Source organism: Kogia breviceps, chromosome 8 (genome assembly GCF_026419965.1).
Source record: "Kogia breviceps isolate mKogBre1 chromosome 8, mKogBre1 haplotype 1, whole genome shotgun sequence".
In the NCBI taxonomy this organism is placed as follows: Eukaryota; Metazoa; Chordata; class Mammalia; order Artiodactyla; family Physeteridae; genus Kogia; species Kogia breviceps.
This window is the reverse complement of record NC_081317.1, coordinates 89,078,715-89,100,315: the sequence shown is the minus strand read 5'-3', so window position 1 is coordinate 89,100,315 and position 21,601 is coordinate 89,078,715. Positions and strand designations below refer to the sequence as shown.

The following is a 21,601-nucleotide window of genomic DNA, read 5'->3' as shown; positions in this document are numbered from 1 at the left end:
TTCAATGACTAGTCATTGAGTTTGTGTTGTTCGTGGTAGCTGCCCAGGTGTGGCCAGGATAGGACCTCAGCTCAAGGCCCTCAGCTGGGTCTCTACTGCATCCATCCTCAGCTTCCTGTCCAGCTCAGCATTTTCTGTTCATGGAAACTCCCTAAGGGAGGGGACTCTAATATTCTAATCTTCTGGGGACCATCAGTTGATATATCAACTTGTTGGGAAGCCCTGAAGAAAATGAAGGGTATGTTTTAAAGATACAGATTTGGCCTGGAACTAGAAAGGTCAAGAAGAGTCTTTCCGTATTTCCACCTGTTTTATACCTCTAACAACTGGCTTTCTCACTTCTACATATTTCCAACTCATAACAGGGCTTGCATATAGCTTTGGCTTGCCGTGGCCTTAATTCAAACTCGTGGCATCCGTATTTTTTCAGTTCCACTGATAAATTCTCTCCATATTTCTTGGCTCAAATTCCCAGTCCATGGCCAGCCTAGGGATTGGCTGCTCTTGGATCACATGTCCACTCTAGACCAGTCAGCTGTGTGACGGTAGGTCACGTGATTCAAAACACAGCCACCTGAGGAGCACAGTCTACAGGGGAGAGGTTGGAGGTATTCAGAATCTTGAGTTACCTAAGGTGGGAACTCAGAGTTATGGATTACCTTAGTCACTGATAAAGAATCGGGCACGAATCACATGGGAGTAAGATATTACACAAACAAAAAAGATTTTATTGTTGTCTTAGTCAGTATCCCTGGGCGAAATGAAGGGCACAGCATGAGCCTGTGTTCACAGTGCAACAGAGACCTTCAAAAACTGGCCTGCACAGAGTCCCAGCCATGCCTATCTCACCACCTGGAGATGCCACGGTTTCAGGGACACACAGCTTGGTGCCTGGGTTGGTCCCTCCCACATGGACCACGTGAAGTCGTTATTCAAGAGGACTTTGTGTAGTTTGAGGCAAAACACAGAACTAAATTAGCGACTCTAAGCCCCCGCATGGGAGATATCTCCCTGGAACATTTGGGCCTGTCACACATTCCTGGAGAGAGCAGCAGCTCAGCTGCAGCCACAGCTGCCAGGAACACGCCCTGGGCTCCCACCCTGTGTGCTGGGGGGAGGGCAGGGGCTGGAGGGCTTCCTCTGGAGGCCCTGAGTGAGCTCACCCTCACCCCCACGCTCACTGACTTCATCCTCCAAGGCTGCTTGGCCAAGAGCCCAGGCGGTGTGAGGGGCTTTCTCCCAGAACAGGCCCTGGGCCACCAGGCCGAGTGGGGGATGGGTGAGTCGCAGGCCTAGCCCAGCTCCCTAGAAACCAAGGTGGTGCTGGGGGGCATATTGAACTCTGAAATGCCAGAGGATTTTAAGAAAAAAAGGGAGGGTGGTGGGTGGGCAAGGGGCGGTGGAAGGTAGAAAAATGCAAGGAAGTAAAGCTTTTTTCTCCATTTGTTCTTTGGCAATCCCACCAGAGAATTCCAGGAGGCATGCAGATGACATCATGGCTTACAAATGAGAAATCTCAGTAATTCTGTGAAATGGAGCCCCTGCCTACCCCGTGTTTCCGATGGAAGCTGCTTTATATTTATGTGTTTAAAGCTGCATCTTGTGTCACATTTAATGAGGGTTTAATATTCTTAAATATCTACCAAAAGTAGATTACAATGCATGAAGGTCACATAAAATGAACTTCATTTTCTCAGCATCACAAACATTTGGAATACAGAAAGTCCAGGGATGGATATTATAAGTAAGAAAGGTACAAAAGGAGTTGGCTTAAAAAATTTTTTTAAAGTTTAAAAATTGATTTTTCCCCCCCAAAGTCCAAATAATTGCAGTCTAGGGAACCATCAAGGTAAAGGCTTCATATGCTCATTTCTTTGGTAAGAATGAATTCATGCAGAACTGTAAAACCGAGTGTGTGCTCAAGACACTCATAGCATCACACAAGCAAGCACACACACCCACAGGGACAGACACATAGCTGAGTTTTTGTTGTTCTAGGCACTTCGAATCCAAGTTCTTAAGTCTGCCACCTTCCCGTTACATTGGACAAATTACTTCTTTGGAGGCAGGACATTTTCTTCAAAGAAGCCCTGGTTGACGACATTCCCTGCTGGGAAGTATCTAGCCACCACGAAGGAGGACCCATCACTTGCAGATGCCTTCCCCACTCCCATCTTCTTTGTATTCTTCCATACCATGGCAGTGAAATGTCCTGTAGGGGAACAGTCATGGGGAGAGGGAAACAGATTAGTTAGCAAAGCCTGGAGAACGATGTTTCAAGGGACTCTTGAACCCCTGTGCCATCTTGCCATGCTGTGAGAGGCTTGATCTTCAGCCACCAACACAAAACACTGACCAATCTTCTAATGCATCAGGTCCTCTCAGTCAGCCACAAAGACCCTACTCATCTCACTCTCTGATGCCCAAAGGTTTCATGGTCTCCCTGAGATCATGGCAAAGCCCAGAGACCCCAACAATTAGGATGCCACCCTACCTGGCACCTGCTTCCACCCCTCCCCCCAAACTGTTCTCTTCAAGGTTACCAATGATCTCCATGTCCCTTCCCAATGGTCACCTTTTGTCTTCATCTTACTTGACATCTCAGGGACATTAATGGAGTCGACTCTTCCGTTTTTCAAAGGACTCTCCTCTTTTGGTTTCCTCTCTTGGCATTCCTCCCATGTCACTGCCTCTTCCTCCTCCATCTCACTTGTGAATATTAGAGGACCCGCATTTCCCAAGGCTCAATCCTGGGCTCTCTTATCTTTTCTTTTTTCACTCTTCGGCAATTTCATCTTCCCCTGGTTCCCAAATTTCTTTCTCCAGCCCAAATCTCTCCTCTGTGTTCCAAACACAACTACTTACTTGACATTTCCACTTGGATGACTCACAGGCATCTCAAATTTAACCTGCCCAAACCTCACTCTTGATTTTGGTCCCTCTCATTTCCATGACTGGTACCTCTGTGCACAAAATCCTCAGGGTGGCTCTATATTCCTCCCTCCCGCTCATTTTCCCACAACAACCCATCATTCAATCCTGAAGAATCGGAAGGGTAAGCTGTGACAAAGTGAGAGAGTGGCATGGACATATATACACTAACAAATGTAAAATAGACAGCTAGTGGGAAGCAGCCACATAGCACAGGGAGATAAGCTTGGTGCTTTGTGACCGCCTAGAGGGGTGGGTTAGGGAGGGTGGGAGGGAGACCAAAAGGGAGGAGATATGGGGATATATGTATATGTATAGCTGATTCACTTTGTTATAAAGCAGAAACTAACACACCACTGTAAAGCAATTATACTCCATAAAGATGTTAAAAAAAAAATCCTGAAGAATCTAACTCCAAAATACATCTCTAGTCCATCCACTCCCCAAACTGTGGTCTCAACCGCAAACTTTTCTCACTTGGGACCATTGCAACAGCCTCCGCCTGGCTCTCCAGCATCCACCCTTGCCGCCTCCATTCACTTTCCACCGACATAGCCAGAGTGATCATTTTGAGACATAAGTCATATCTGTTTACTTCTCTGCTTAAAAATCCTTCCATTGGGCTTCCCTGGTGGCGTAGTGGTTGAGAGTCCGCCTGCCGATGCAGGGGACACGGGCTCGTGCCCCGGTCCGGGAGGATCCCACATGCCACGGAGCAGCTGGGCCCGTGAGCCATGGCCGCTGAGCCTGCGCGTCCGGAGCCTGTGCTCCGCAACGGGAGAGGCCACAACAGTGAGAGGCCAGCGTAACGCAAAAAAAAAAAGAAAAAAAAAAATCCTTCCATTGTTTCTAGTCGTACCTAAAACGAGAGTGAATGCTTTGCCCCAGTGGCCTCCTTTCCATTCCTTGAACACATCCGGTTATTTCCGACTATAAAGCCCTCACACACACTGGCCACTGTGTGCAACGCTCTTCTGATGACCAGCGTTTTCTTGTCCCTTAGGTCTCAGCCCAAATGTCACTTTTTCAGAGAGGCCTTTCACAATCACTCTTATTTCCTGAACACCTCCCTCCCCAGAGAGTCTTATTGCACCATTTCCCCCTCATCGCATTCTTACCATTTGCAATGATATATTTGATTATTTGCTAATTGTTTGGCTCCTTCACTAGGCCATGAGCCCCACATGGGCAGGAACCAAATTGGTTTATTCATCAAAGTACACACAGTGCCCTGGCACAGCCTGACACATGGAAAATGTAAAATAAACCTTCGTGGAATGAATGAGTGAATGAATGAAAGGCATATGGAAGAACCATCTTGGACTAAGTTCTGCCACCCCTGGAAGTGCAGGCTTTCTACGTTTTGAGCTCTTTGAGACTTTGACAAGTTAGAGCCTCATTCAGTTCCCTCTGCTCTAAGCCAAAGAGCCCAGTTCCTTCTCAAGCTACTGCCGGCCCCTCCAGGTGCTTCTGTGGCTTTCCAAAGCTTCCCAGCATCATGCTCCCACTGTTCAGGCTGCCTGCCCCCCACTCACTGGTATTTTCAAACGGCTAACAAAGTTTAGCTTCTAACCCCCCTCCTGCTCTGGGGTCAAAGGGCTGATGCTGTAACATACTCTTTGCTCAATGACCATAAATTCTCGTCTCCTGGGAGTAGAGATTGGGAGTTCATTCTTTGCTCCTTTCTCATAGAGATCCTTTGACAGGTCAATGGGATATTTATTGCCATGTCACAGAATGGCATTCATTTTCAAAAACAACCCCGAAGAGATTATGTTTCCTCTTTGAGGGCAGGCACCATATCTGTCTTATTGACCATTGGGCTTGGCACATAGTAGATGCCCAATTAATATCTGATGAAGAAAGGAAGAGACAGAGGGAAGGAGGAAAACTGTGATCAGAGTAGCTAAGCTTCCAGTGGCTGGTTAGGAAAGAAAGAGGGCAACCGCTTTATACCTATTAAGATGGAAATTATTTAAAAAACAAAACCAAATAACAAATGTTGGTGAGGATGGGGAGAAATTGGAACCCTTTTGCTTTGCTGATGGGAATGTAAGATGGTGCAGCCACTGTGGGAGACAGTATGGCAGTTCCTAAAATAATTAAATACAGAATTACCGTATAATCCGGTAATTCCACTTCTAGGCATACACCCAAAAGAACTGAAAGCAGAACTCAAATATCTGTACACCAGTGTTCATGGCAATATTATTCACAACAGCCAAAAGGGGGAAAGAAAACAACTGCCCGTCGATAGATGAATGGATAAACAAAATGTTGTATGTATACACAATGGAATATTACTCAGCTTTAAAAAAGAAATAAAATTCCGACATATGCTACAACATGGATGAACCTTGAGGGTATTATGCTAAGTGAAATAAGCCAGACCCCAAAGGATAAATATTGTAGGATTCTTACCTATATAGGTAGAATAGTCAAATTCATGGAGACAGAAAGTAGAATAGTAGTTACCAAGGCTTGGGCTGGGGGGTGGTAGGAAAGGATAAGAGTTATTGTTTAATGGGTTTAGAGTTTCAATTTGGGATGATGAAAAAGTTCAGCAGATGGATGGTGGTGAGGAGTGCACAACGACATGAATGTACTTAATCCCAGTGAACTGTATGCTTAAAAATGGTTAAAATGGTAAAGTTATGTTAAGTGTATTTCACCACAAAATAAATAAATAAAGAGAAAGGGAAAGAAAGAGGAAGAAAGGAAGAAAGGAAGGAAGGAAAGAGACAGGCTGGTACCTATACTCTTCCATTCAGGGAAGAGACAGAGTTGATATTTCCCATTGTGTCTTGTATTTGGTAAGGACTAAATAAAGTTTCATTAATTAAATTGTGTTTTTTCTCCCTATAAATGAACTTCATTTTTATAATTTTGAAATTTAGGTATAGTTTATTTCTTTGTCTACATCCCTAAAAGATTTGAGGTTACTAAATTGTTTATGAAAATAAGTAAACATAAACACTAATCAGTAGGGTTGATGTGATACAATCAAAGCAAGAATTAAAAGAAAACAAACACTAATTATAATTATGCGTCCTGACCACTTATCCTTAAGCTCATGTTAACTGCTGCTCAATACACTTTGATTCTCACCTCAGAAAAGAAGAAACACTACTTTCCAATTCACCCTTGGTCCTTACACTTTTGAGTCATCTCTTTCCCATCTCCACGCTGTCAGCAGCTTTGCCAGGTGTCACTGCTTCTATAGATTGTCTTGTCTTGTCTTCTTCGTTTTTTTTTAATTTGGCCACGCCATGAGGCATGTGGGATCTTAGTTCCCCAACCAGGGACTGAACCCAAGCCCCCTGCATTGGAAGCATGGAGTCTTAACCACTGGACTGCCAGAGAAGTCCCTTAGACTGTCTTTTCATTAAGGCTCATGCCTTTTTTCATACAAGCCTTTTCTCCAAGAGACCACGTGCTTTGGCCACTGACCCACCCACTCTCTCTGTCACCCAGACAAGGAAGAGCTGCCATTTATCCACTGGTTGCCAAGAAAATAATTACAGACACCACATGCACACCAGCAGTGTGAATGCCCGTGGCAGCCTATTCCAAACAGATGAGACTAAGTAATCTTTCTTCTGACTGGAGAGGCTTCTGTCTGCACAGAGATAATTAAGCCTGGGTATTTAGAGATGAATTAAAGGACACAACTTCCTTAGCAACCATCAGATACACACTGGTTTCTAACCCTAAACTACTAACAGCTTCCTTCTTTTTCTTTTTTTTTCCTAAAGGGATCACATCCTCTTTCCTGCTACGGACCCAAACTTCCTAGAATATGCATTTGAAAAACAAGTTGAATAAGTTACAGTACATCCTTGCAAGAGAATAATGCATACGAAAGAGAAATCTCTTTCTGTATTGATATGGAACAATCTCTGCCAAGCTGCTGTGTGAACAAAGCGAGTGCAAAACAGATCATCTATCTGACACCAGAGTATAAAAAAGGGAAAAGAGAGCATTTACACAACTGCTGGTTCAGAACATCTCTAGAATGATACAGAAGAAACTGGTATTACTGGTTGGGAGGGAAAGCGCTGGAGGCCAGGGACGAAAGGAAGACTTTCCACCTTATACAGCTTGCAAATTTCATGTCATATAAAAGTATTATTTGGGCTTCCCTGGTGGCGCAGTGGTTGAGAGTCCGCCTGCTGATGCAGGGGACATGGGTTCGTGCCCCGGTCTGGGAAGATCCCACATGCTGCTGAGCAGCTGGGCCCGTGAGCCATGACCACTGAGCCTGCGCGTCCGGAGCCTGTGCTCCGCAACGGGAGAGGCCACAACAGTAAGAGGCCTGCGTACCGAGAAAAAAAAAAAAAAAAGTATTATTTATTCAGAATAAACAAAGCCTACTCATTAAAAGAAAACATAAAGGGACTGCAAGAAGCTATTTTTCTCCTCTCAGCACAGAGCATAGAACAGTGTCCTTCATCACAAGACTTTGACCCAGGTGGGGTGGGGTAGGGACAGATTATAGGATATTTCAAAGGCCTTTTCACCTACAACATGGACTCAGGTCAGGGAACCCCTGAACCATGGTGCAGCAAGAAGCAGCTCTGGGGGAGGCTGACTCATGGCGGATGGGCCTGAGCATCTTTAAGGGTCTTGCGAGTCCTGCTTATATCACCACCCAAAGCTGTGCTCCCGTCTGAGGATCAGGCTCTGTGTGACCCCAGGCATTGTCCACTGGCACCTGGGATGGCATAGGGGCTGGAGGCTCTGGGGTTTTCCTCTTTAGGGCTGGGAGATGTGGGGCAACAGACAGGATCACAGGGGGTCAGTGATCATGGAAAGTTGAGTCCCATCTCCAGCTCTGACACTTGAGAGATTCCCACCTTGGAGCAGGGGCCACGGGAAAAGCATCAGATTGAGGATAGAAGGTAAACAGAAGTCTCTTCCCCTTTCTGGGCCTTAGTTTCTCTTCTGCAAACGGGTGGAATAAAGCCCCACCTTCAAATGGTGTTGCAGGGTTATGCGGCCATGGCGGCGGAGATGCTTTTTACTGTCAAGTGGCGCGCACACACAAGCAACGCCAATCACTTGCTCTGACACATGTCTGACTGCTCAAGAATCTTGCTCAACGGAAAAGGAGATCCAGACGCTGTGAAATAAAATGTCTTCTGGACACTGATCTTTATGAAAAGAAGACCAGGTTCTGCCTACACATCCTTAATCACTGGTAGGAGGCTGTCACTGTTCCCTCCCTCACCTCTCAAATCTAATGGCCACAGAACCAGCAATTCTCACTCGGGGCCTGACAGTGGCCTCCTCGTCCTGCCCCGCAAGGCAGACGCTTCGACCTCTCCCCACACGACTGCAAGAACCGCTGCCCAAAGGGGTGAGCACAAACCACAGGAAATGATGACTGGCTCTGAGAACATGTCACTTCCTGCTTCTGAAGAATCCTCCAGAGGGTAAGAAGCCGGAAGTGGCCCCAGCCATGGGTGGGATGGGGTGGGGTAGAGGAATGGGGGGTGGACAGAGAACCCCCTTTTCAGTTTCCCTGGTGCCTTCTGGTCAGAAAAATTCACAGCCCCTTCCAACCCATCCTGGGCCCTGGGTGTATGTGAGTTGGTCCTGAGGAAAGACAGGAGCCTGGTGATTCCTGCTGAGGGGCAGGGGGGAGCCCAGAGCTTGGAGCCCGGGGCTTAGTAAGCTAACCATTTACTGCTCACCGTGGAGGCCTATGCAAAGGCTGATGGTCCTGTGGCCGGTTCCTTGCATCTAAATACCGGCTCTCAGAACGTCCCTTAGAGGCCTCCACCTTGTCCCTCTCCCTTGGGGACAGGGAAGAACGGGGAGACGACCCTAGTTCACACAACTAATAGTGCCAGAGCCGAGACTAGATCCAAGTTCTGCATTCCAGGCTCGCCTGAACGACACACTCGAGTATAAAGATGAAGGGAGAATGCCTGGGAGGCTGCGAGGTGCAGACAGGAAGGATGTGAGGGTGCCGGGGAAGGAGGGAGTTAAGACCAGGAGAAGAGCCAGCAGCTTGGCCCTTTTCTTGATGGCCCCAGGAAGCCACTGGCAGTTTAATCAGGAGAGCAGCGTGGGCAGAAAGGGTCTTAGAATATTGAAATCCACAGCCTCCTTATATCACACTCCAGTCAGGTGAAGAGCTTTGAGCTGGTAGGGCAGGAATCAACAGCTTGGGTGCTCTTGGATAGATGGGTGTGTGTGTGTGTGTATGTGTGTGTGTCTCTGTGTGTGTGTCTCTGTGTATGTGTGTGTGTCTCTCTCTGTCTGTGTGTGTGTGTGTGTGTGTGTGTGTGTGTGTGTGTGTGTGTGTGTGTGTTGGGAGAGGTGTTGGGGAAAGAGGGTTTTGCCCTCTGGGCAAAGTCAAACCAGAGAAATATGGAAGAGGTGAAACAGGAGAGAAATGATTGATTTTCAGAGGGTTAGCTCCTCTCTGAAGTCAGACCCAAACTGCAACCCAGCCCAGAGCCAGGTCACTGGTGTGACCATGTCACTCACCTGTCCCGGAAGTGAAGCCAGGCTGCTGAAAGTTGTAGTTCTTTATTTCACTGTACCATCTATCAGCCACCTCCTTTCCTGTATGGAGAAGACAGTTTAAAACTCAGCAGCAAAATCAACCGACTCCCTATTCCTTCCATCTTCTCCCATTAACCCCAAAGCACCCATCCCACAGTTAGACGTTTCATAAAGCACCAACGAGCTGACATGGGGACTCCTGCCCATGAGCACATCCAGGCTGTAGGCAGGGCCTTGTTAGGCGTTGGGAAGAGCCCTGGCCTGAGGTCAGGGGACCAGCATCTGTGTCCCTGCCCTGACACTAATTCACTGTGTAATCCTGGGCAAGACCTGCCCCGTTCTGTACAATCGGGTTGAATGCAACGTACTCCAAGGGCTTCTAATGATGCTCCGAGTTTCCGGGAGACCACACCCTCCTCCCACCCCAAGTCTGGCTCCTGAAACACCCACAGGAGGAAATGTAATTGGGCTGGTGGGTCAAGGTCTCCACTGCAGGCAGAAGGGTTCTCCCCTGGAGCATCCACTGGCCACAGCATTTCCCTGGGAGCGGCTGATCTCAGGGCCAAAGAGCTAGGAGCCTCGGACCTCAGAGCAGTAAGTCTTGAATGAGTGCACGAATCACCTGGGGCTCTGGTTAGAATGCAGATTCTGACTTTGGTAGATCTAGGGTGGAGCCTTGAGTCTGCATTTCTAACAAGTTCCCAGGTACTGCTGCTCATCCGTGGACCACACTTTGAGGAGCAAGTCCTTTGAGAACAGTGGCTACATGGTGGCCGCAGGTGGGGAGCTGTTCAAAATTACTGATGCCTGGGGCCTGCCATAGGCTGGCTGTATCAGTGTCTCCGGAGAAGAGATCCAGGCACTAGTATTTTCTGAAAGCTCCACAGAAGATCCCAGTGTGTAGCCAGGGTGGGGAACCACTGCCCTAGAGATGTCCTACCCAACCCCTCTCTGTAGAGATGGGAAAACTGGGGCCAGGGAAGGTAGCAGATTTGCTCAAAGCTCCACAGGGAGGCAGCGCAAGGAGCCCTGTCTCCTGCAGGCTCTCTCCCACCCCTCTCCCTTCTCCCCGCCAAGGCCCACAGCCTGAGCCTGGGGGGCGGGCTGCAGGCCTCAGGCTCCTCCTTTCCCAGGGAGCAAGCTCACACTTCTCCTTGAGGGACTCTGCCCCAGGGAAACCAAGAGGACTCCCAGGGCCTCCCCGGGGAACTCCCAGGAATGTGAGGCCGGGGAGGGAGCAGTCATTCTCCCAGGGAGTTTGGAGAAAGCTTCAGAGCACGAGGTAGCTCTCTCCAGCATTTTTCCTAAAAAGCCACGAGAGCCTTGTCAGAGCCAGGAAGCTCAAGAATGTTTGGTCAGTGTGGTGGGATCACCATTCCAGGCTGTGACCTTGGATGAGGAGTTGTCTTTCCCATTATTATTACTTTTTCCAGCACGGAGAAAAGCTCTATGGCATTTTTTTTTCTCGTGAAGAAAGTTAATACACAAGCACTGTAAATATTTTCAGAAAAACGTGAGGAACGTAAAATCCTTCTGAGGCTGGGGATGCTTCAGGGCCCACAGGGTCAGGCTGAGATTCGGCACAGAAACGGTCTGTCTCCCGGCCCTCACTCCTCTGCTGGGAGCTCTTCTGGAAGCGGGGTGGGGCCGGGCAGTCTGACTCATCTCTGTGTCCCTGGCAGCCAGCACAGGCCTGGCCCTGAGCTGGCTATCGGAGACCTTGTGTCCAGCTGCAGTCAGCTCCTGGGAGCAGACAGACAGCTCTGGGGTTCTCTTCCCTTTCTGGGCCTGTGGCTGCATCACGGCGACGACACCACAGAGGGCGCTGGGGCCAGAAGGGGCCTGCATGCTGGATGTCCTAGGCCCGGCTCAGGCAGGAGGCGGGGAGCCGAGAAACGACTCACCTGTCTGATCATAGGATGCCCACGCCAGGTTCTCCCCGCACTGGCCACGACTGGACTCCGGGCTGTGCTTGAGGATCCTTGTGCTGGCCAGGGCCTCTGAATACCTGCCGGAGTCCACGGTGCTTCCTTAGAGCGAGTACAGCCCAGGGAAGCCCCCAGAGTAGGAGCCCTAACCTGGTGTGGCTGAGCTTCCTTCCCTGCCCTGGGCCCCCTGAGGCAATCAGAAGCATCACACCTGCAACTCGTCTAAGCCCCCACTCCAGGCCCATTTTACAGAGGAGCAAACTGAGGCTCAGAAGAACAAGGGCGCCTGCCTGGGTAAGTGGCAGAGTGGTTATTCAAGTCTGGCTGTATTTGCCCCCCAACCCACGCCCCTCCTGCCTTCCAGAGCCCATCTGAGACTGCAGCAGTGGCAGCACCGGGAAGGGCCCGAGTTCCCCGGGGCCCTGGCGGGAACTCACTGCTGAGCCTCCCGGTTGAGCTTCTTGCAGAGCTTCAGCGCGGCGACGCCATGCTGCTTCCGGTACTCATTGTGGGCCTTCAGGACCTCGTCATTAAACTGCTTGGAAGCTGCAATGATTTCAAGATGGAGACTGTCTCAGCGTGGAGAAAAGAGCCACGGAAAGTACGCCAGCAGGCTTCAGAGCAAAGCCCAGCTCAAACCTCAGGCCACGTGCCTAGGCCGCTGCCCCAGTCTCTGCACATTGATGCCCCCTGGATTATGCAGGGCCCCATGGGGCATGTTAGGCATTTGGATCTTTATCCAAGGCAATGGGAAGTGACTCAATGGGGGCAGGGGAGTGAGCTGAGGAGAGCTGTGTTTCTGGAAGACGCTGCTGGCTGCTGAGTGGGGGATGGGCTGGAGGTGCAGAGCAGATGGTGGAAGTCTGGACAGGAAGCGGCAGCACTTCTGCAAGAAAACGTTTGAAGGAGACTGGGTATCTCAGAGCGGACCTACAGGGCATGGTGGGGGAACTGGGGAGGGCTGGAGGTGGAAGCCCAGAGAGAACAGGCCTGGCTGGGGTGGAGGTGTGCCTGCACTGTCCTGAGAGAGAGGGACAGATGAAGAGAAGAGGACAACCAGGGTAGGACAGCATTGGGAAGTGGAGAGAGGGGAGAGGGTGGGAAAAAAACGCGGCGGTGGGGTGGAGTCAGCTGGGCTCAGGCTTGCAGGTGAGGGAAGAGGTGGAGCCTGTGTCCAGCGGGGTCACAACCTCAGAAGAAGCGGTGAAGCCAAGGGTAGGCCAGGTCAGTAGTGGACAGAGGTCACTTCAGTTCGGATCTGAAATGGAACCCCATCCGTCCCACATCCTCCATCCGTCTCTCCAATCATCCATCCACCTATTGATTCATGATCTAAGCATCAGCATCCAACCACCCATCCATCATCCATCCAATCCCAACCCATCGCTCTAGTTCATCTGCTCTCTGAGTGCCTCCTCTGTGTGAGGTCCCATATGGTACGCTGGGGGGTCCAGAGACAAATCAGCCGTGTCCTGCCCTCAAAGAGCTCACACACAGAAGGGAGACAGCCTTGTAAACAGACACTAGCCAACAGTGTGGTAAAGCCAAGGTGCAGGTGAGCACAGGTCAAGAGGAACTCAGAGAAAAGCAGCCTAACATGGTGTGGGGGATCAGGAGGGTGACCCTTGACTTGAGGCCCCACAGATGTCTGGACAGGAGCTGGCCAGGCTAAGATTGTGAAGGCGCAGAGCGCAGCCTTAGGAATCTGGGAGTCCCCCCTCTCCCTCCCCCACCCCCCCCACCATGGAAACGGGGGGTGAGCTGGGTGAGTTATAAGCGATGGCCACAGAGGGTCCATAACACTGAGCTAGTCCCCTCTGGCGGGAGCCTGCCCCTGAGGCCTGGCCATGGGCAGGGAGGGTGTAAACCGGAGGATGAAAGAAGCACCCCTCCATCCACCGGCCCAGGTTACCTTCACCAGCCACCTTTCTCCTCCTCTGCTGTCTTTTTCCCCCAGAGGCTGTGGAGATGAACCAGCAGGGGTCCTCTTCCCCTCCCTCAGCCAGATCCCCCAGGTCTCCTGGGCCTTCAGATAGAATTCCACTGGGCCTCTGAGGGGATGTGAGGGAAGAAGACCCAGGGCTTGCCCTCCGAAGCTTTGGACTAGACGCCAACCCAGGAGAGGGAAGGAAACTGCAGGCTGTGCCAGTGGTGGCTGAGCTTTCCAAGGGGCTTCCGAGGTATTGGACAGCGAGTGGTCCTGACCTCAAACATTCCAGGGCCCGGCAGGGCAGTCCAGTGGGGTCCAGTCACAGTAATGTGGAGTGAGACAGGGACAGGGGTGGGAGAGGGGTGCTGAATGCCAGGATCTGGGAGATCTGGGTTGACAGGCAGAGATGGGGAGATGCTGTGACAAAGGCATGGAGGTGAAAACTCTGGTGATGTAACTGGTCGCAAGGCAGAGGGTGGAGCTACCACCTGAAGTCTCAGGCCTCTGTGGCCAAGAGGCCAGCCAAGCCCTTGTTGGAACGAAAGACAAGGATTTTGGGTTTATTGGAGGGAGGGGGGAAAAGGGAAGGTGCTGTCTAATGGGTAAAGAGTTTCAGATCTACAAGATGGAAAAGTTCTGGAGATCTGTCTTACAGCAATGTGAATATACTTTACACTACACTAAAAAACGGTTAAGGTGGTAAATTCTATGTCATGTGTTTTTTACCACAATTAAAAAAAAAGATTTTGGGTTTAGCATGTTCCTGTGGATAATGGAGTCACAGAGGCTTTTAAAGAATATCTCAGGTGCAAGTGGTGGGAGCCACAGCAACTCACGGGAACCGCACTGGGGCCTCACTGACAACACGCTAAGGAGTCAGCTGGGTGGTGTGGCAGCCAGAAACCCACGGGCTCCGGGGCGATGCGTTGCATAAGCCAGTGTCCAGCTGGAATGCTTCACCCAGCCCAGGCCCCACCTTGCATTAGAGGCAGTGAGCATCTGAAGTGCTTTCAGAGATGGTGATGAGGTGAAGGAGGGGCTGGATATGTGGTCTTATAAGGGATGGTTGCAAGTACAGGAGATCAGACTTTGGAAGATACAGTAGAGGGCCCTGCTGAATTCTGGGGCCCCACAGGGCAGAGCTGGGGCCAGTGGGTGGAAAAGCCAGGATGACAGATTTCAGCTCAGCCTAAGAAAGATCTTTCTCTCCATGAACGCTTTCTGAAGACTGAAAAGGCTACCTCGCAAGGTAGTGAGCTCTCCAGCACTGGGGACAAACAAGCAGATGATGCCTCTCAGAGGGATTCAGGCACTGGAGAACCAGTCAGATGACCTTTAAGTCCCTTCTAACCCTGAGATCCCATAAGGTCCCAATCAGGGTAGGGGTGAGAGGAGGCAAGATGACAGACTGAGCCCAAACTTCCAGGAGTTCATAGCTTGTCTAAGGAGTGATCAAGGTAAGTGTATGTGTCCATGCAAGGGCAGGTGTGGATACACACAAAGTGGCAGAAGGTCTCTATCTGAGTGACAGACCTGGCCAGGCCCATACTAATGTCCCTTCCAGCTCCTAGGTCCCAGGCAGGCCACGGTGGGACACTACGGGAGATGCATGGGACTGAGTGGCATGGGCAATGGTAACCACAGATGTATCAGGGAAGGCTCCCTGGAGGAGGTGATGAGGAGGCAAAAGTGCAGAAAGGGTCAGTGTGGAAGGGATCTGGTGTATCCCGGGGCTGTGAGGAGGAGGTGGAGATAAGGGGAATGGGTGGGTCGCTAAGGTGAAGCCTGTTTAAAGACAGCTCTGAGTGCTGGGGTGAGGATACACTGGACTCTGGAGTGCTCAGGCCCTGCAGTCTCCTTGGCAGAGGGGACATAAGGCTGCTAAAAACTAGGTCACTGCACTCCCAGAATGTGGGAAGTAGTGAAACAAAAGTGAAAGTTCCTGCGCCCAACCTAAGCTTGTGGCCCAGAAGCTGAAGCCAGTCATTGATCCCAGCAGAGCCAGTGCCCTGGGCCAGGGTTCCTAGGAAGGGGTCAGGAGGGGTGCCTTCTCTCCCTGCTCCTGGTTGGGAGGCCTGGGGGCCCCGTGACCACACCCCTGGCTGACTCACGGGTCCCCTCCCACCACAGCAGCCAGTCCCAGTCCAGGCGGCCCCTGTGAGCAGAACCTCAACTTCAGGAGAGGCAAGTGATACCACTGATGACCACACCCAGAAAGAGGCACACCTCACTTGTGTAGAAAAACCTGAGAACAGATAAACATAAGGAAAAAGGGAGTCAAAGAAAACCTACCCATCCCTGCCTGATGCAAGGAGAGCCCTCAGAGCAACCCCATGGTTGGTGGGGGGAGAGGAAGGGAGGGATTATGCCCTCATTTTGTGGGAGGGTAAACTGAGGCTCAGAGGTCACACAGCCTGGAATGAAGGAGGACCTTTCTTCTGCTCGATGGCCAGCCATTCTAGGTGCCAGGTATAGGTGCCAGGCCTGTGCAAGATCTGATTTACTTCTCACCACCACTGTGGGAGCTTCCACTACTGTACCCATTTTTTTTTTTTTTTGTGGTATGCGGTCCTCTCACTGCTGTGGCCTCTCCCATTGAGGAGCACAGGCTCAGCGGCCATGGCTCACGGGCCCAGCCGCTCCGCGGCATGTGGGATCCTCCCGGACTGGGGCACGAACCCGCGTCCCCTGCATCGGCAGGCGGACTCTCAACCACTGCGCCACCAGGGAAGCCCCTGTACCCATTTTTTGGATGAGGAAACTGAGGCTCAAGAAGGAAGTAACCTGTCCACATTCCCACAACTGGTCCAGAGGTAGGCCCACGAGGAGAGAAACCCTGCCCTTAACCCCAGCCCACCCCACCCCAAGGGTCACGAGACAGAGGAAATCATTGAGAAGAGAAAGATAGGGCCACTAGACCCAGGAGGAGGATCAGCCCAGTGGGGTTGGCAGCCACCTTCAAATCTCTGAGGGGAAAGAAGAGGAAGAAGGAAGAGGAGAAAAGAACTAAGATTTCTCAAGAGCCTCCTCTGTGCCAAGGCCTTTATAGACAGACCGGCGTGAGGGGCCCCAGAGGAAAATCAGGGGCTGTGGAGTAGAAGCTCCAGGGGGCAGACCTGGGGCTTAAGGCCAGAGCTGTTGAAAGGTGGAAGGGGTTGCCTGGGCCTGGCTCCTGCGGCTGAGGGAAGGCGGCAGGCCAGGGCAGTCTCTGCCGCTTGGAGGGTGCAGGCATCTTGGGTGGGGCTGGACTTGGGGCTCTTGAAGGTTCTTTCGGGCAGAGCTTCTAACTGTTGAATAAAGACTCTATGGAGGTCCGTGCCCCTCCTCCCTCACAGCTGGTGGCTGGGACGGGCTCCTCCCTCAGCATCCATCCTCTTCTGAGGCCTCCCAGAGCCCAGCTGACTCATTTCTCAGCCCTCTCCAGATTCCCCACCAGAGAGGCCCAGGACCGTCAGGGGCCAAGGCAGAAATTATGGACAGGCCCCTTTGGTCTCCTGGCAAGAGGCTAGAAAGCCTTTGGGGCAAAGCTGGTTTTGTTTGGTCCCCTGGCAAGAGGCTAGAAAGCCTTTGGGGCAAAGCTGGTTTTGCTAGTTTATCAGGAAGAAAGAATAAAAAGCAATGAGTTCCAGATGAGTAGCTCTTTTCAGCTTGGGTTCCAGAAAATTCAAGAGGCAAATCCCAACTCTGCCTTTTACTAGCTGGGTGACCTTGGACAAGTTGCTTAATCACTCTGTTCCTCACCGACTCCATATACAAAATGGGGATAACAATATTCACCTCACAGGGTTGTTGTGAGAATTAAATAAATTAATCTTCGTAAATGCTTTAGAACAGATCTGGAGCAAAGTGAACAACTATAGTTCAACTAAATGTCAGCTATAATTATTATCATCACTGTTGGGCAGAGGAGCCTTTAGCTTCCTAAAGGAGGCTAAAGTCCAAAGTTCCTCCTGGCCTTGGGGGAAACTGCCCCCATCAGATCCCTTCCCTGATTTTAACAGGAGCAGGGCTGCTGGTATTTAACTTGGCCTTTGATGACCTCTTGCAGTACCTCTGAGCTCAGATATTTACTGAGTAAGTGAGCACAAGAACAAATGAATGAGATTCTCACACCATCACTGGGTAAGCCTGAGGACAGGATTCTTCTCATTACAGAGGAGGAAACTTTGGTCTTTAGGAGGACATGTGAATTGCCCGAGGTCACACAGTGAGTCCACATTAGAGCCAGATCTAAGACCGTCCCTCCCTTGCCCCGATCTCACACACTTTCCACCTGACATACATCTTCCTTTCCCTAAGCAAGAACGGCAAGGATGTCCCAGTGTATCGGCTGCCCCTTTGAGATGGGCAATAGTCACTGAAGGGCTGAAGAAGCCAGGGCGGGGAGAGCGCTTGCTCCCACCAGCAGACAGGCGGTCCCCTCTCCAGCCCTGCCTGTCGCCACTCAGGCCTGCCCGCCAGCACTGGGCAAGTCCCTGCCCAGTGCCGGGGCCCTGCTTCCCCACCTATGTGAGAAGGAAGGATGACATCTGTGGTTTTCAAAATAGCTTCAAAGCAGGGAAACCCTTTCTTTGAACCTTTCTTTGGATTCAACAGATGAAAATGGTGCTGCTGGGACTGACCTGGCCACATGGCCTCCCCCTGCAGAGGTGTGAGGGCCCTGCTCAGTAGAAGATTCCTGGATTTGTTGGTCCCTGAAGGTCTTTCTGCTCTGATAACCTCTGGGGCTAGGAGATGTGGGTCAAGGGCTAATAAGATTCTTAGAGAGAATTAGAGGGTGTGTGGATGTCCCTAAGGGCCAGAGTCCAGGCTGAGAAGCAGGATGACAAGTGGTCATTGTGGTAGAGGGGACAGCACCCAGCTGGGAAGTCAGAGAGCTGGGTACAAATCCCAGTTTGTCCACTTATTGGTCAGGGTGTGAGCTTGGGCGAAGTACTCAACCTCTGTAAATCTATTCAGCTGATAACAACTGCCTCACAGTGCTGTTACGAAAGTTAGTAACACATGTGAAATACCCAGCTGCAAGCCTGGCATACAGCAGGAGCAGAATAATTGGTGATCACTATTATTAGGGACTATATTAGAGGCTTCCACTGAGCCCCAGGCCATTGCCTTTCTCTGCTCGGCTGCAAACTGAAGCCCAGCAGGGAGAACAGGGCCAGTGGCCGGACCTGGAGGTCTGACCACTGAGCCAAGTGACTTCTGGAATTTAAGCTGTTTTGGCTATGTGACACTTTGCCAGCAATGCCCGCTACCCCAACAGCTCTGGGGTATATCTGAGGTTGAAGAATAAAAAGAGGTGGGCTCCCATGCAGTGATGAGGAAACTGAGGCTCAGAAGAGGCAGGCTCCTTATGAAGGTCTTTGTGGAACCACAAAAAGCCCCTGTGTGGATACACGTCTGTGATGCCGCCTGTCTTTTGGGCACAGACAGCCTCAGGCTGGTGGCCTGGAACATCAAGATTGGGCCCGTGTCACCCAGAAAAGTCATTTTCTCTTGGGGACCCTTAGGGGAGCCAGATACTATCCAGGGGGCTCAGAGCCTTCTGGGGGGCGGGGAGACAAATAAAATGCATGTGGCTAAGTGCCAGCATTCTGGAAGGTCCCTGGGTATATGTGGAGGGGGGGCATGGGAAGGGGGAGTGGAAACTGCCTGAACCGCCTCTAACCTGTCCTCCACCACTATCCTGCTCGACTCTGCACCTCCAGTCCTGGAAGGTGTCATCACCTTCCTGCACCCAGATTCATACCGCTGACCTTTCCTTCCTATTCACTACAAGTTAGTCACCAAGTCTGCTCGAGGCTACCATCTCAAAAATCCATCCCCGCTTCCTCTCCAGTCCCTTAGATGTCTCTGTTATCTCTTGCCTGAGTAACTGCAGCAGCCTCTCCCTGACCCCCACCTCCACCTTCTTCCCATCTGATCCACCCTCCACCCTGGAACAGCTCTAGTCCTGCAGCTTTTAGATCGATACTTTTCAATGGTCCCCCCTATAGACCCCATCGGAAAAAGTCCAAAGTTCCAAGACACTCTGGGGTCTGAACACCTTTTCCTGGAGCCATGTGGTGCCTGTCTATCCCCCCAATCCACTTTATGGTGCATTTCATAATCCACATGAACACTCCTGAGGGCAGGGGCCACGCCCTCCACAGCACTGGGTCCACAGCTTGGTACAGAGCTGAGAGATGGTGGAATGGAAGGATGAGAGGGAGGGAAGGGAGCAGGGAGAGGGATGAATGAACAAATAGAAGATAGATAGGCACCCAGCAGTTCTGGAAAACTGTTTCTTAGGGAAGAAGCCAGAAACAACTGATTAAAATGTAGCTTTAGAGAACTTGTGGATTTTCTCCTAATCTATAGAGAAAGGAACTGATTTCCCAAGTAGGGATATCAAAGTGCCCTCTCACATCTGCCATGCTGGTGTCCCCACCCTCCTCTCCCCACACCCGCCACCTATCACATTCTTCTTTAACTGCAAGTCACCTTTCCATACTGTAAAAGACCCTGGGGATGATATAGGCCATCCTCCTTGTATAGATGAGGAAACTGAGGCACAGAGAAGGAAAGGGCTTTAATTGAGATCACACAGCAAGTGATTAGCAGAGCCGGGGCTGAAAGCCAGACCTGTAACTACAGATAAGGGCAGGTTAGGACCAATACCAGAGAAAGCTACTTACTCCCAACACTGGTACCTCATAAGTCCAGATCTTGAGGACATATTCAAGAAGAGGCTCAGCCTTACCCATCTGAAGCTGACAATCTCAACTTCCCATGAAGCAGGACTTTTGAACTCTGTTCAAGAGCTGTTCATTAAAAAAGCCTCCTGTGAGGCAGGAACTATGCTGAGATAGACATGGTTCCTGGCTGCCAAAAGTGAGGTGTCTGTGGGAAACAGGTCTTTGGCTGGGTAGTGTCCCAACCTGACTGCTGGGAGGGCTGCAACAAAGAAGACACCAGGTGGGGAAATTGGGGTGGGCTCCCAGCACAGAAGTTGAGCCTAGAAAGATGGGGAGGATTTTCAACTTCACAGAAGTGGGAGAGGTGGAGTGCTGGTGGTGGTGGTGCTGAGCACTGGGAAAGGGAACCCCGCGGAAGAACTATGCCCAGAGCACAGCTGAGTGCAGGGGGAGGAAAGGGGCAGTGATCAACTCCCAGAGGGCCCCGCTGTGGGGCTGAAGAATGTGTACTCTTTCACCTGCAGACAATGGGATGGAAGGTGTTAGGGAAGGACGGCAGTTCACCGGGACAGCCACCGTGGTGAGGATGGGCCGCGACAGGTCAGAGAGAAAGGGGAAGCCGTTGTTGGCAGCCGCGTGTAGCCTGACTGAGTCTGGCACGGGGTAGGGGTGGAGGGGCGCTTAAAGGAGGAGGGACAACGACCGAAGAAGAGGATGCTCAGAGCTGTCTTTCGGAGGGTTGGTCGGGGCAAGCTGTTTTGCAGAAAGAGATGCTGTCACAGTTCTGTGGCTTTTTCCAACTCTAACCCTGTCCTGAAACAAAGCAAAAGCCACGCCTTGGCCGGACGCAGAGCGCTAATCGCATCAGCGCCTGGAAGCCCTCCCTGACGCAATCTCTGGCTCGCAGACAGGAGGACCCTCCCTCGGCCTCGCCTTCCTCCCTCTCTCCCGAGGGCCCGACGGCCACCCCGGCTTCCTGGCTGCCCCGGAAATTGCCCGCGTCGCGAGCCCCTCCATCCCGCGCCCAGTGGTCCCGGAGTGCGGCCGGAACCGTGTCGCGCCGGCGGAGGCTGTCGACCCGCTCCCCGGGGAACCAGCCCACCGCGGGAAGAGTGACAGTGAGGACCCCGGACCCTGGGGCTCCGAGCCATCCCCGCACCCCGGCCCGGCTGGCACGGCGGGCTCACCTGATTTGCCCATGGCAGGCTCCGCGCGCTCCTCGGCTCCCGCTGCGCTCCCTGCCGACCCCGCGCCGCTCGGAGAGCAGAGGAGGAGGCCGGGCGGCCGCAGCTCCTCCCCTGGCGCGGCCCGGCCCCCGCCTTATAAGGCAGCGGCAGCTGCAGGAGGAGGCGCCTGGGGCCATCCCGCCGGCTGCCTGGAGGAGGCACCGCGCGCCTTCTCGCCCTGCTCCCGAGAACTTGACCCGCGTGGGGACCCCAGCGACCACTCAGGGCTCTCCAAGTGCGGACGGGGAGCCCAGGGCCTCCTGGATACCTGTCCCTCTCGGGACACTGAATGGGGATGCAGAGGGAAGCCCACGCCTCTCACCCTGTTCCTAGTAGATGCTCAGCAACCGATGCGCTGCGGGGACCGCGGGGCTCACAGTCGAGGTGTGAGGG

General features: G+C 51.7%; 1 protein-coding gene across 3 annotated transcripts; it reads right to left on the bottom strand.

Moving 5' to 3' along the window:
- Positions 1 to 700: 700 nt before the first annotated feature.
- GLIPR2 (GLI pathogenesis related 2) lies at positions 701 to 21,276 on the bottom strand. 3 transcript variants are annotated; one of them, XM_059072200.2, is made up of 5 exons: positions 21,170 to 21,273; positions 11,813 to 11,921; positions 11,352 to 11,455; positions 9,430 to 9,507; positions 701 to 2,212 (listed from the first exon to the last, which is right to left on the bottom strand). In XM_059072200.2, the coding sequence occupies exons 1-5, from the start codon at positions 21,180 to 21,182 to the stop codon at positions 2,052 to 2,054; spliced, it is 465 nt and encodes a 154-aa protein (XP_058928183.1). In that variant the 5' UTR covers positions 21,183 to 21,273; the 3' UTR covers positions 701 to 2,051. The 3 variants fall into 3 exon arrangements, with proteins under 3 accessions (XP_058928183.1, XP_058928184.1, XP_066895786.1); XM_067039685.1 differs by lacking the exon at positions 701 to 2,212 and adding an exon at positions 5,812 to 7,246 and having other exon boundaries at positions 21,170 to 21,275; XM_059072201.2 differs by lacking the exons at positions 9,430 to 9,507; positions 11,352 to 11,455 and having other exon boundaries at positions 708 to 2,212; positions 21,170 to 21,276.
- Positions 21,277 to 21,601: the final 325 nt, after the last annotated feature.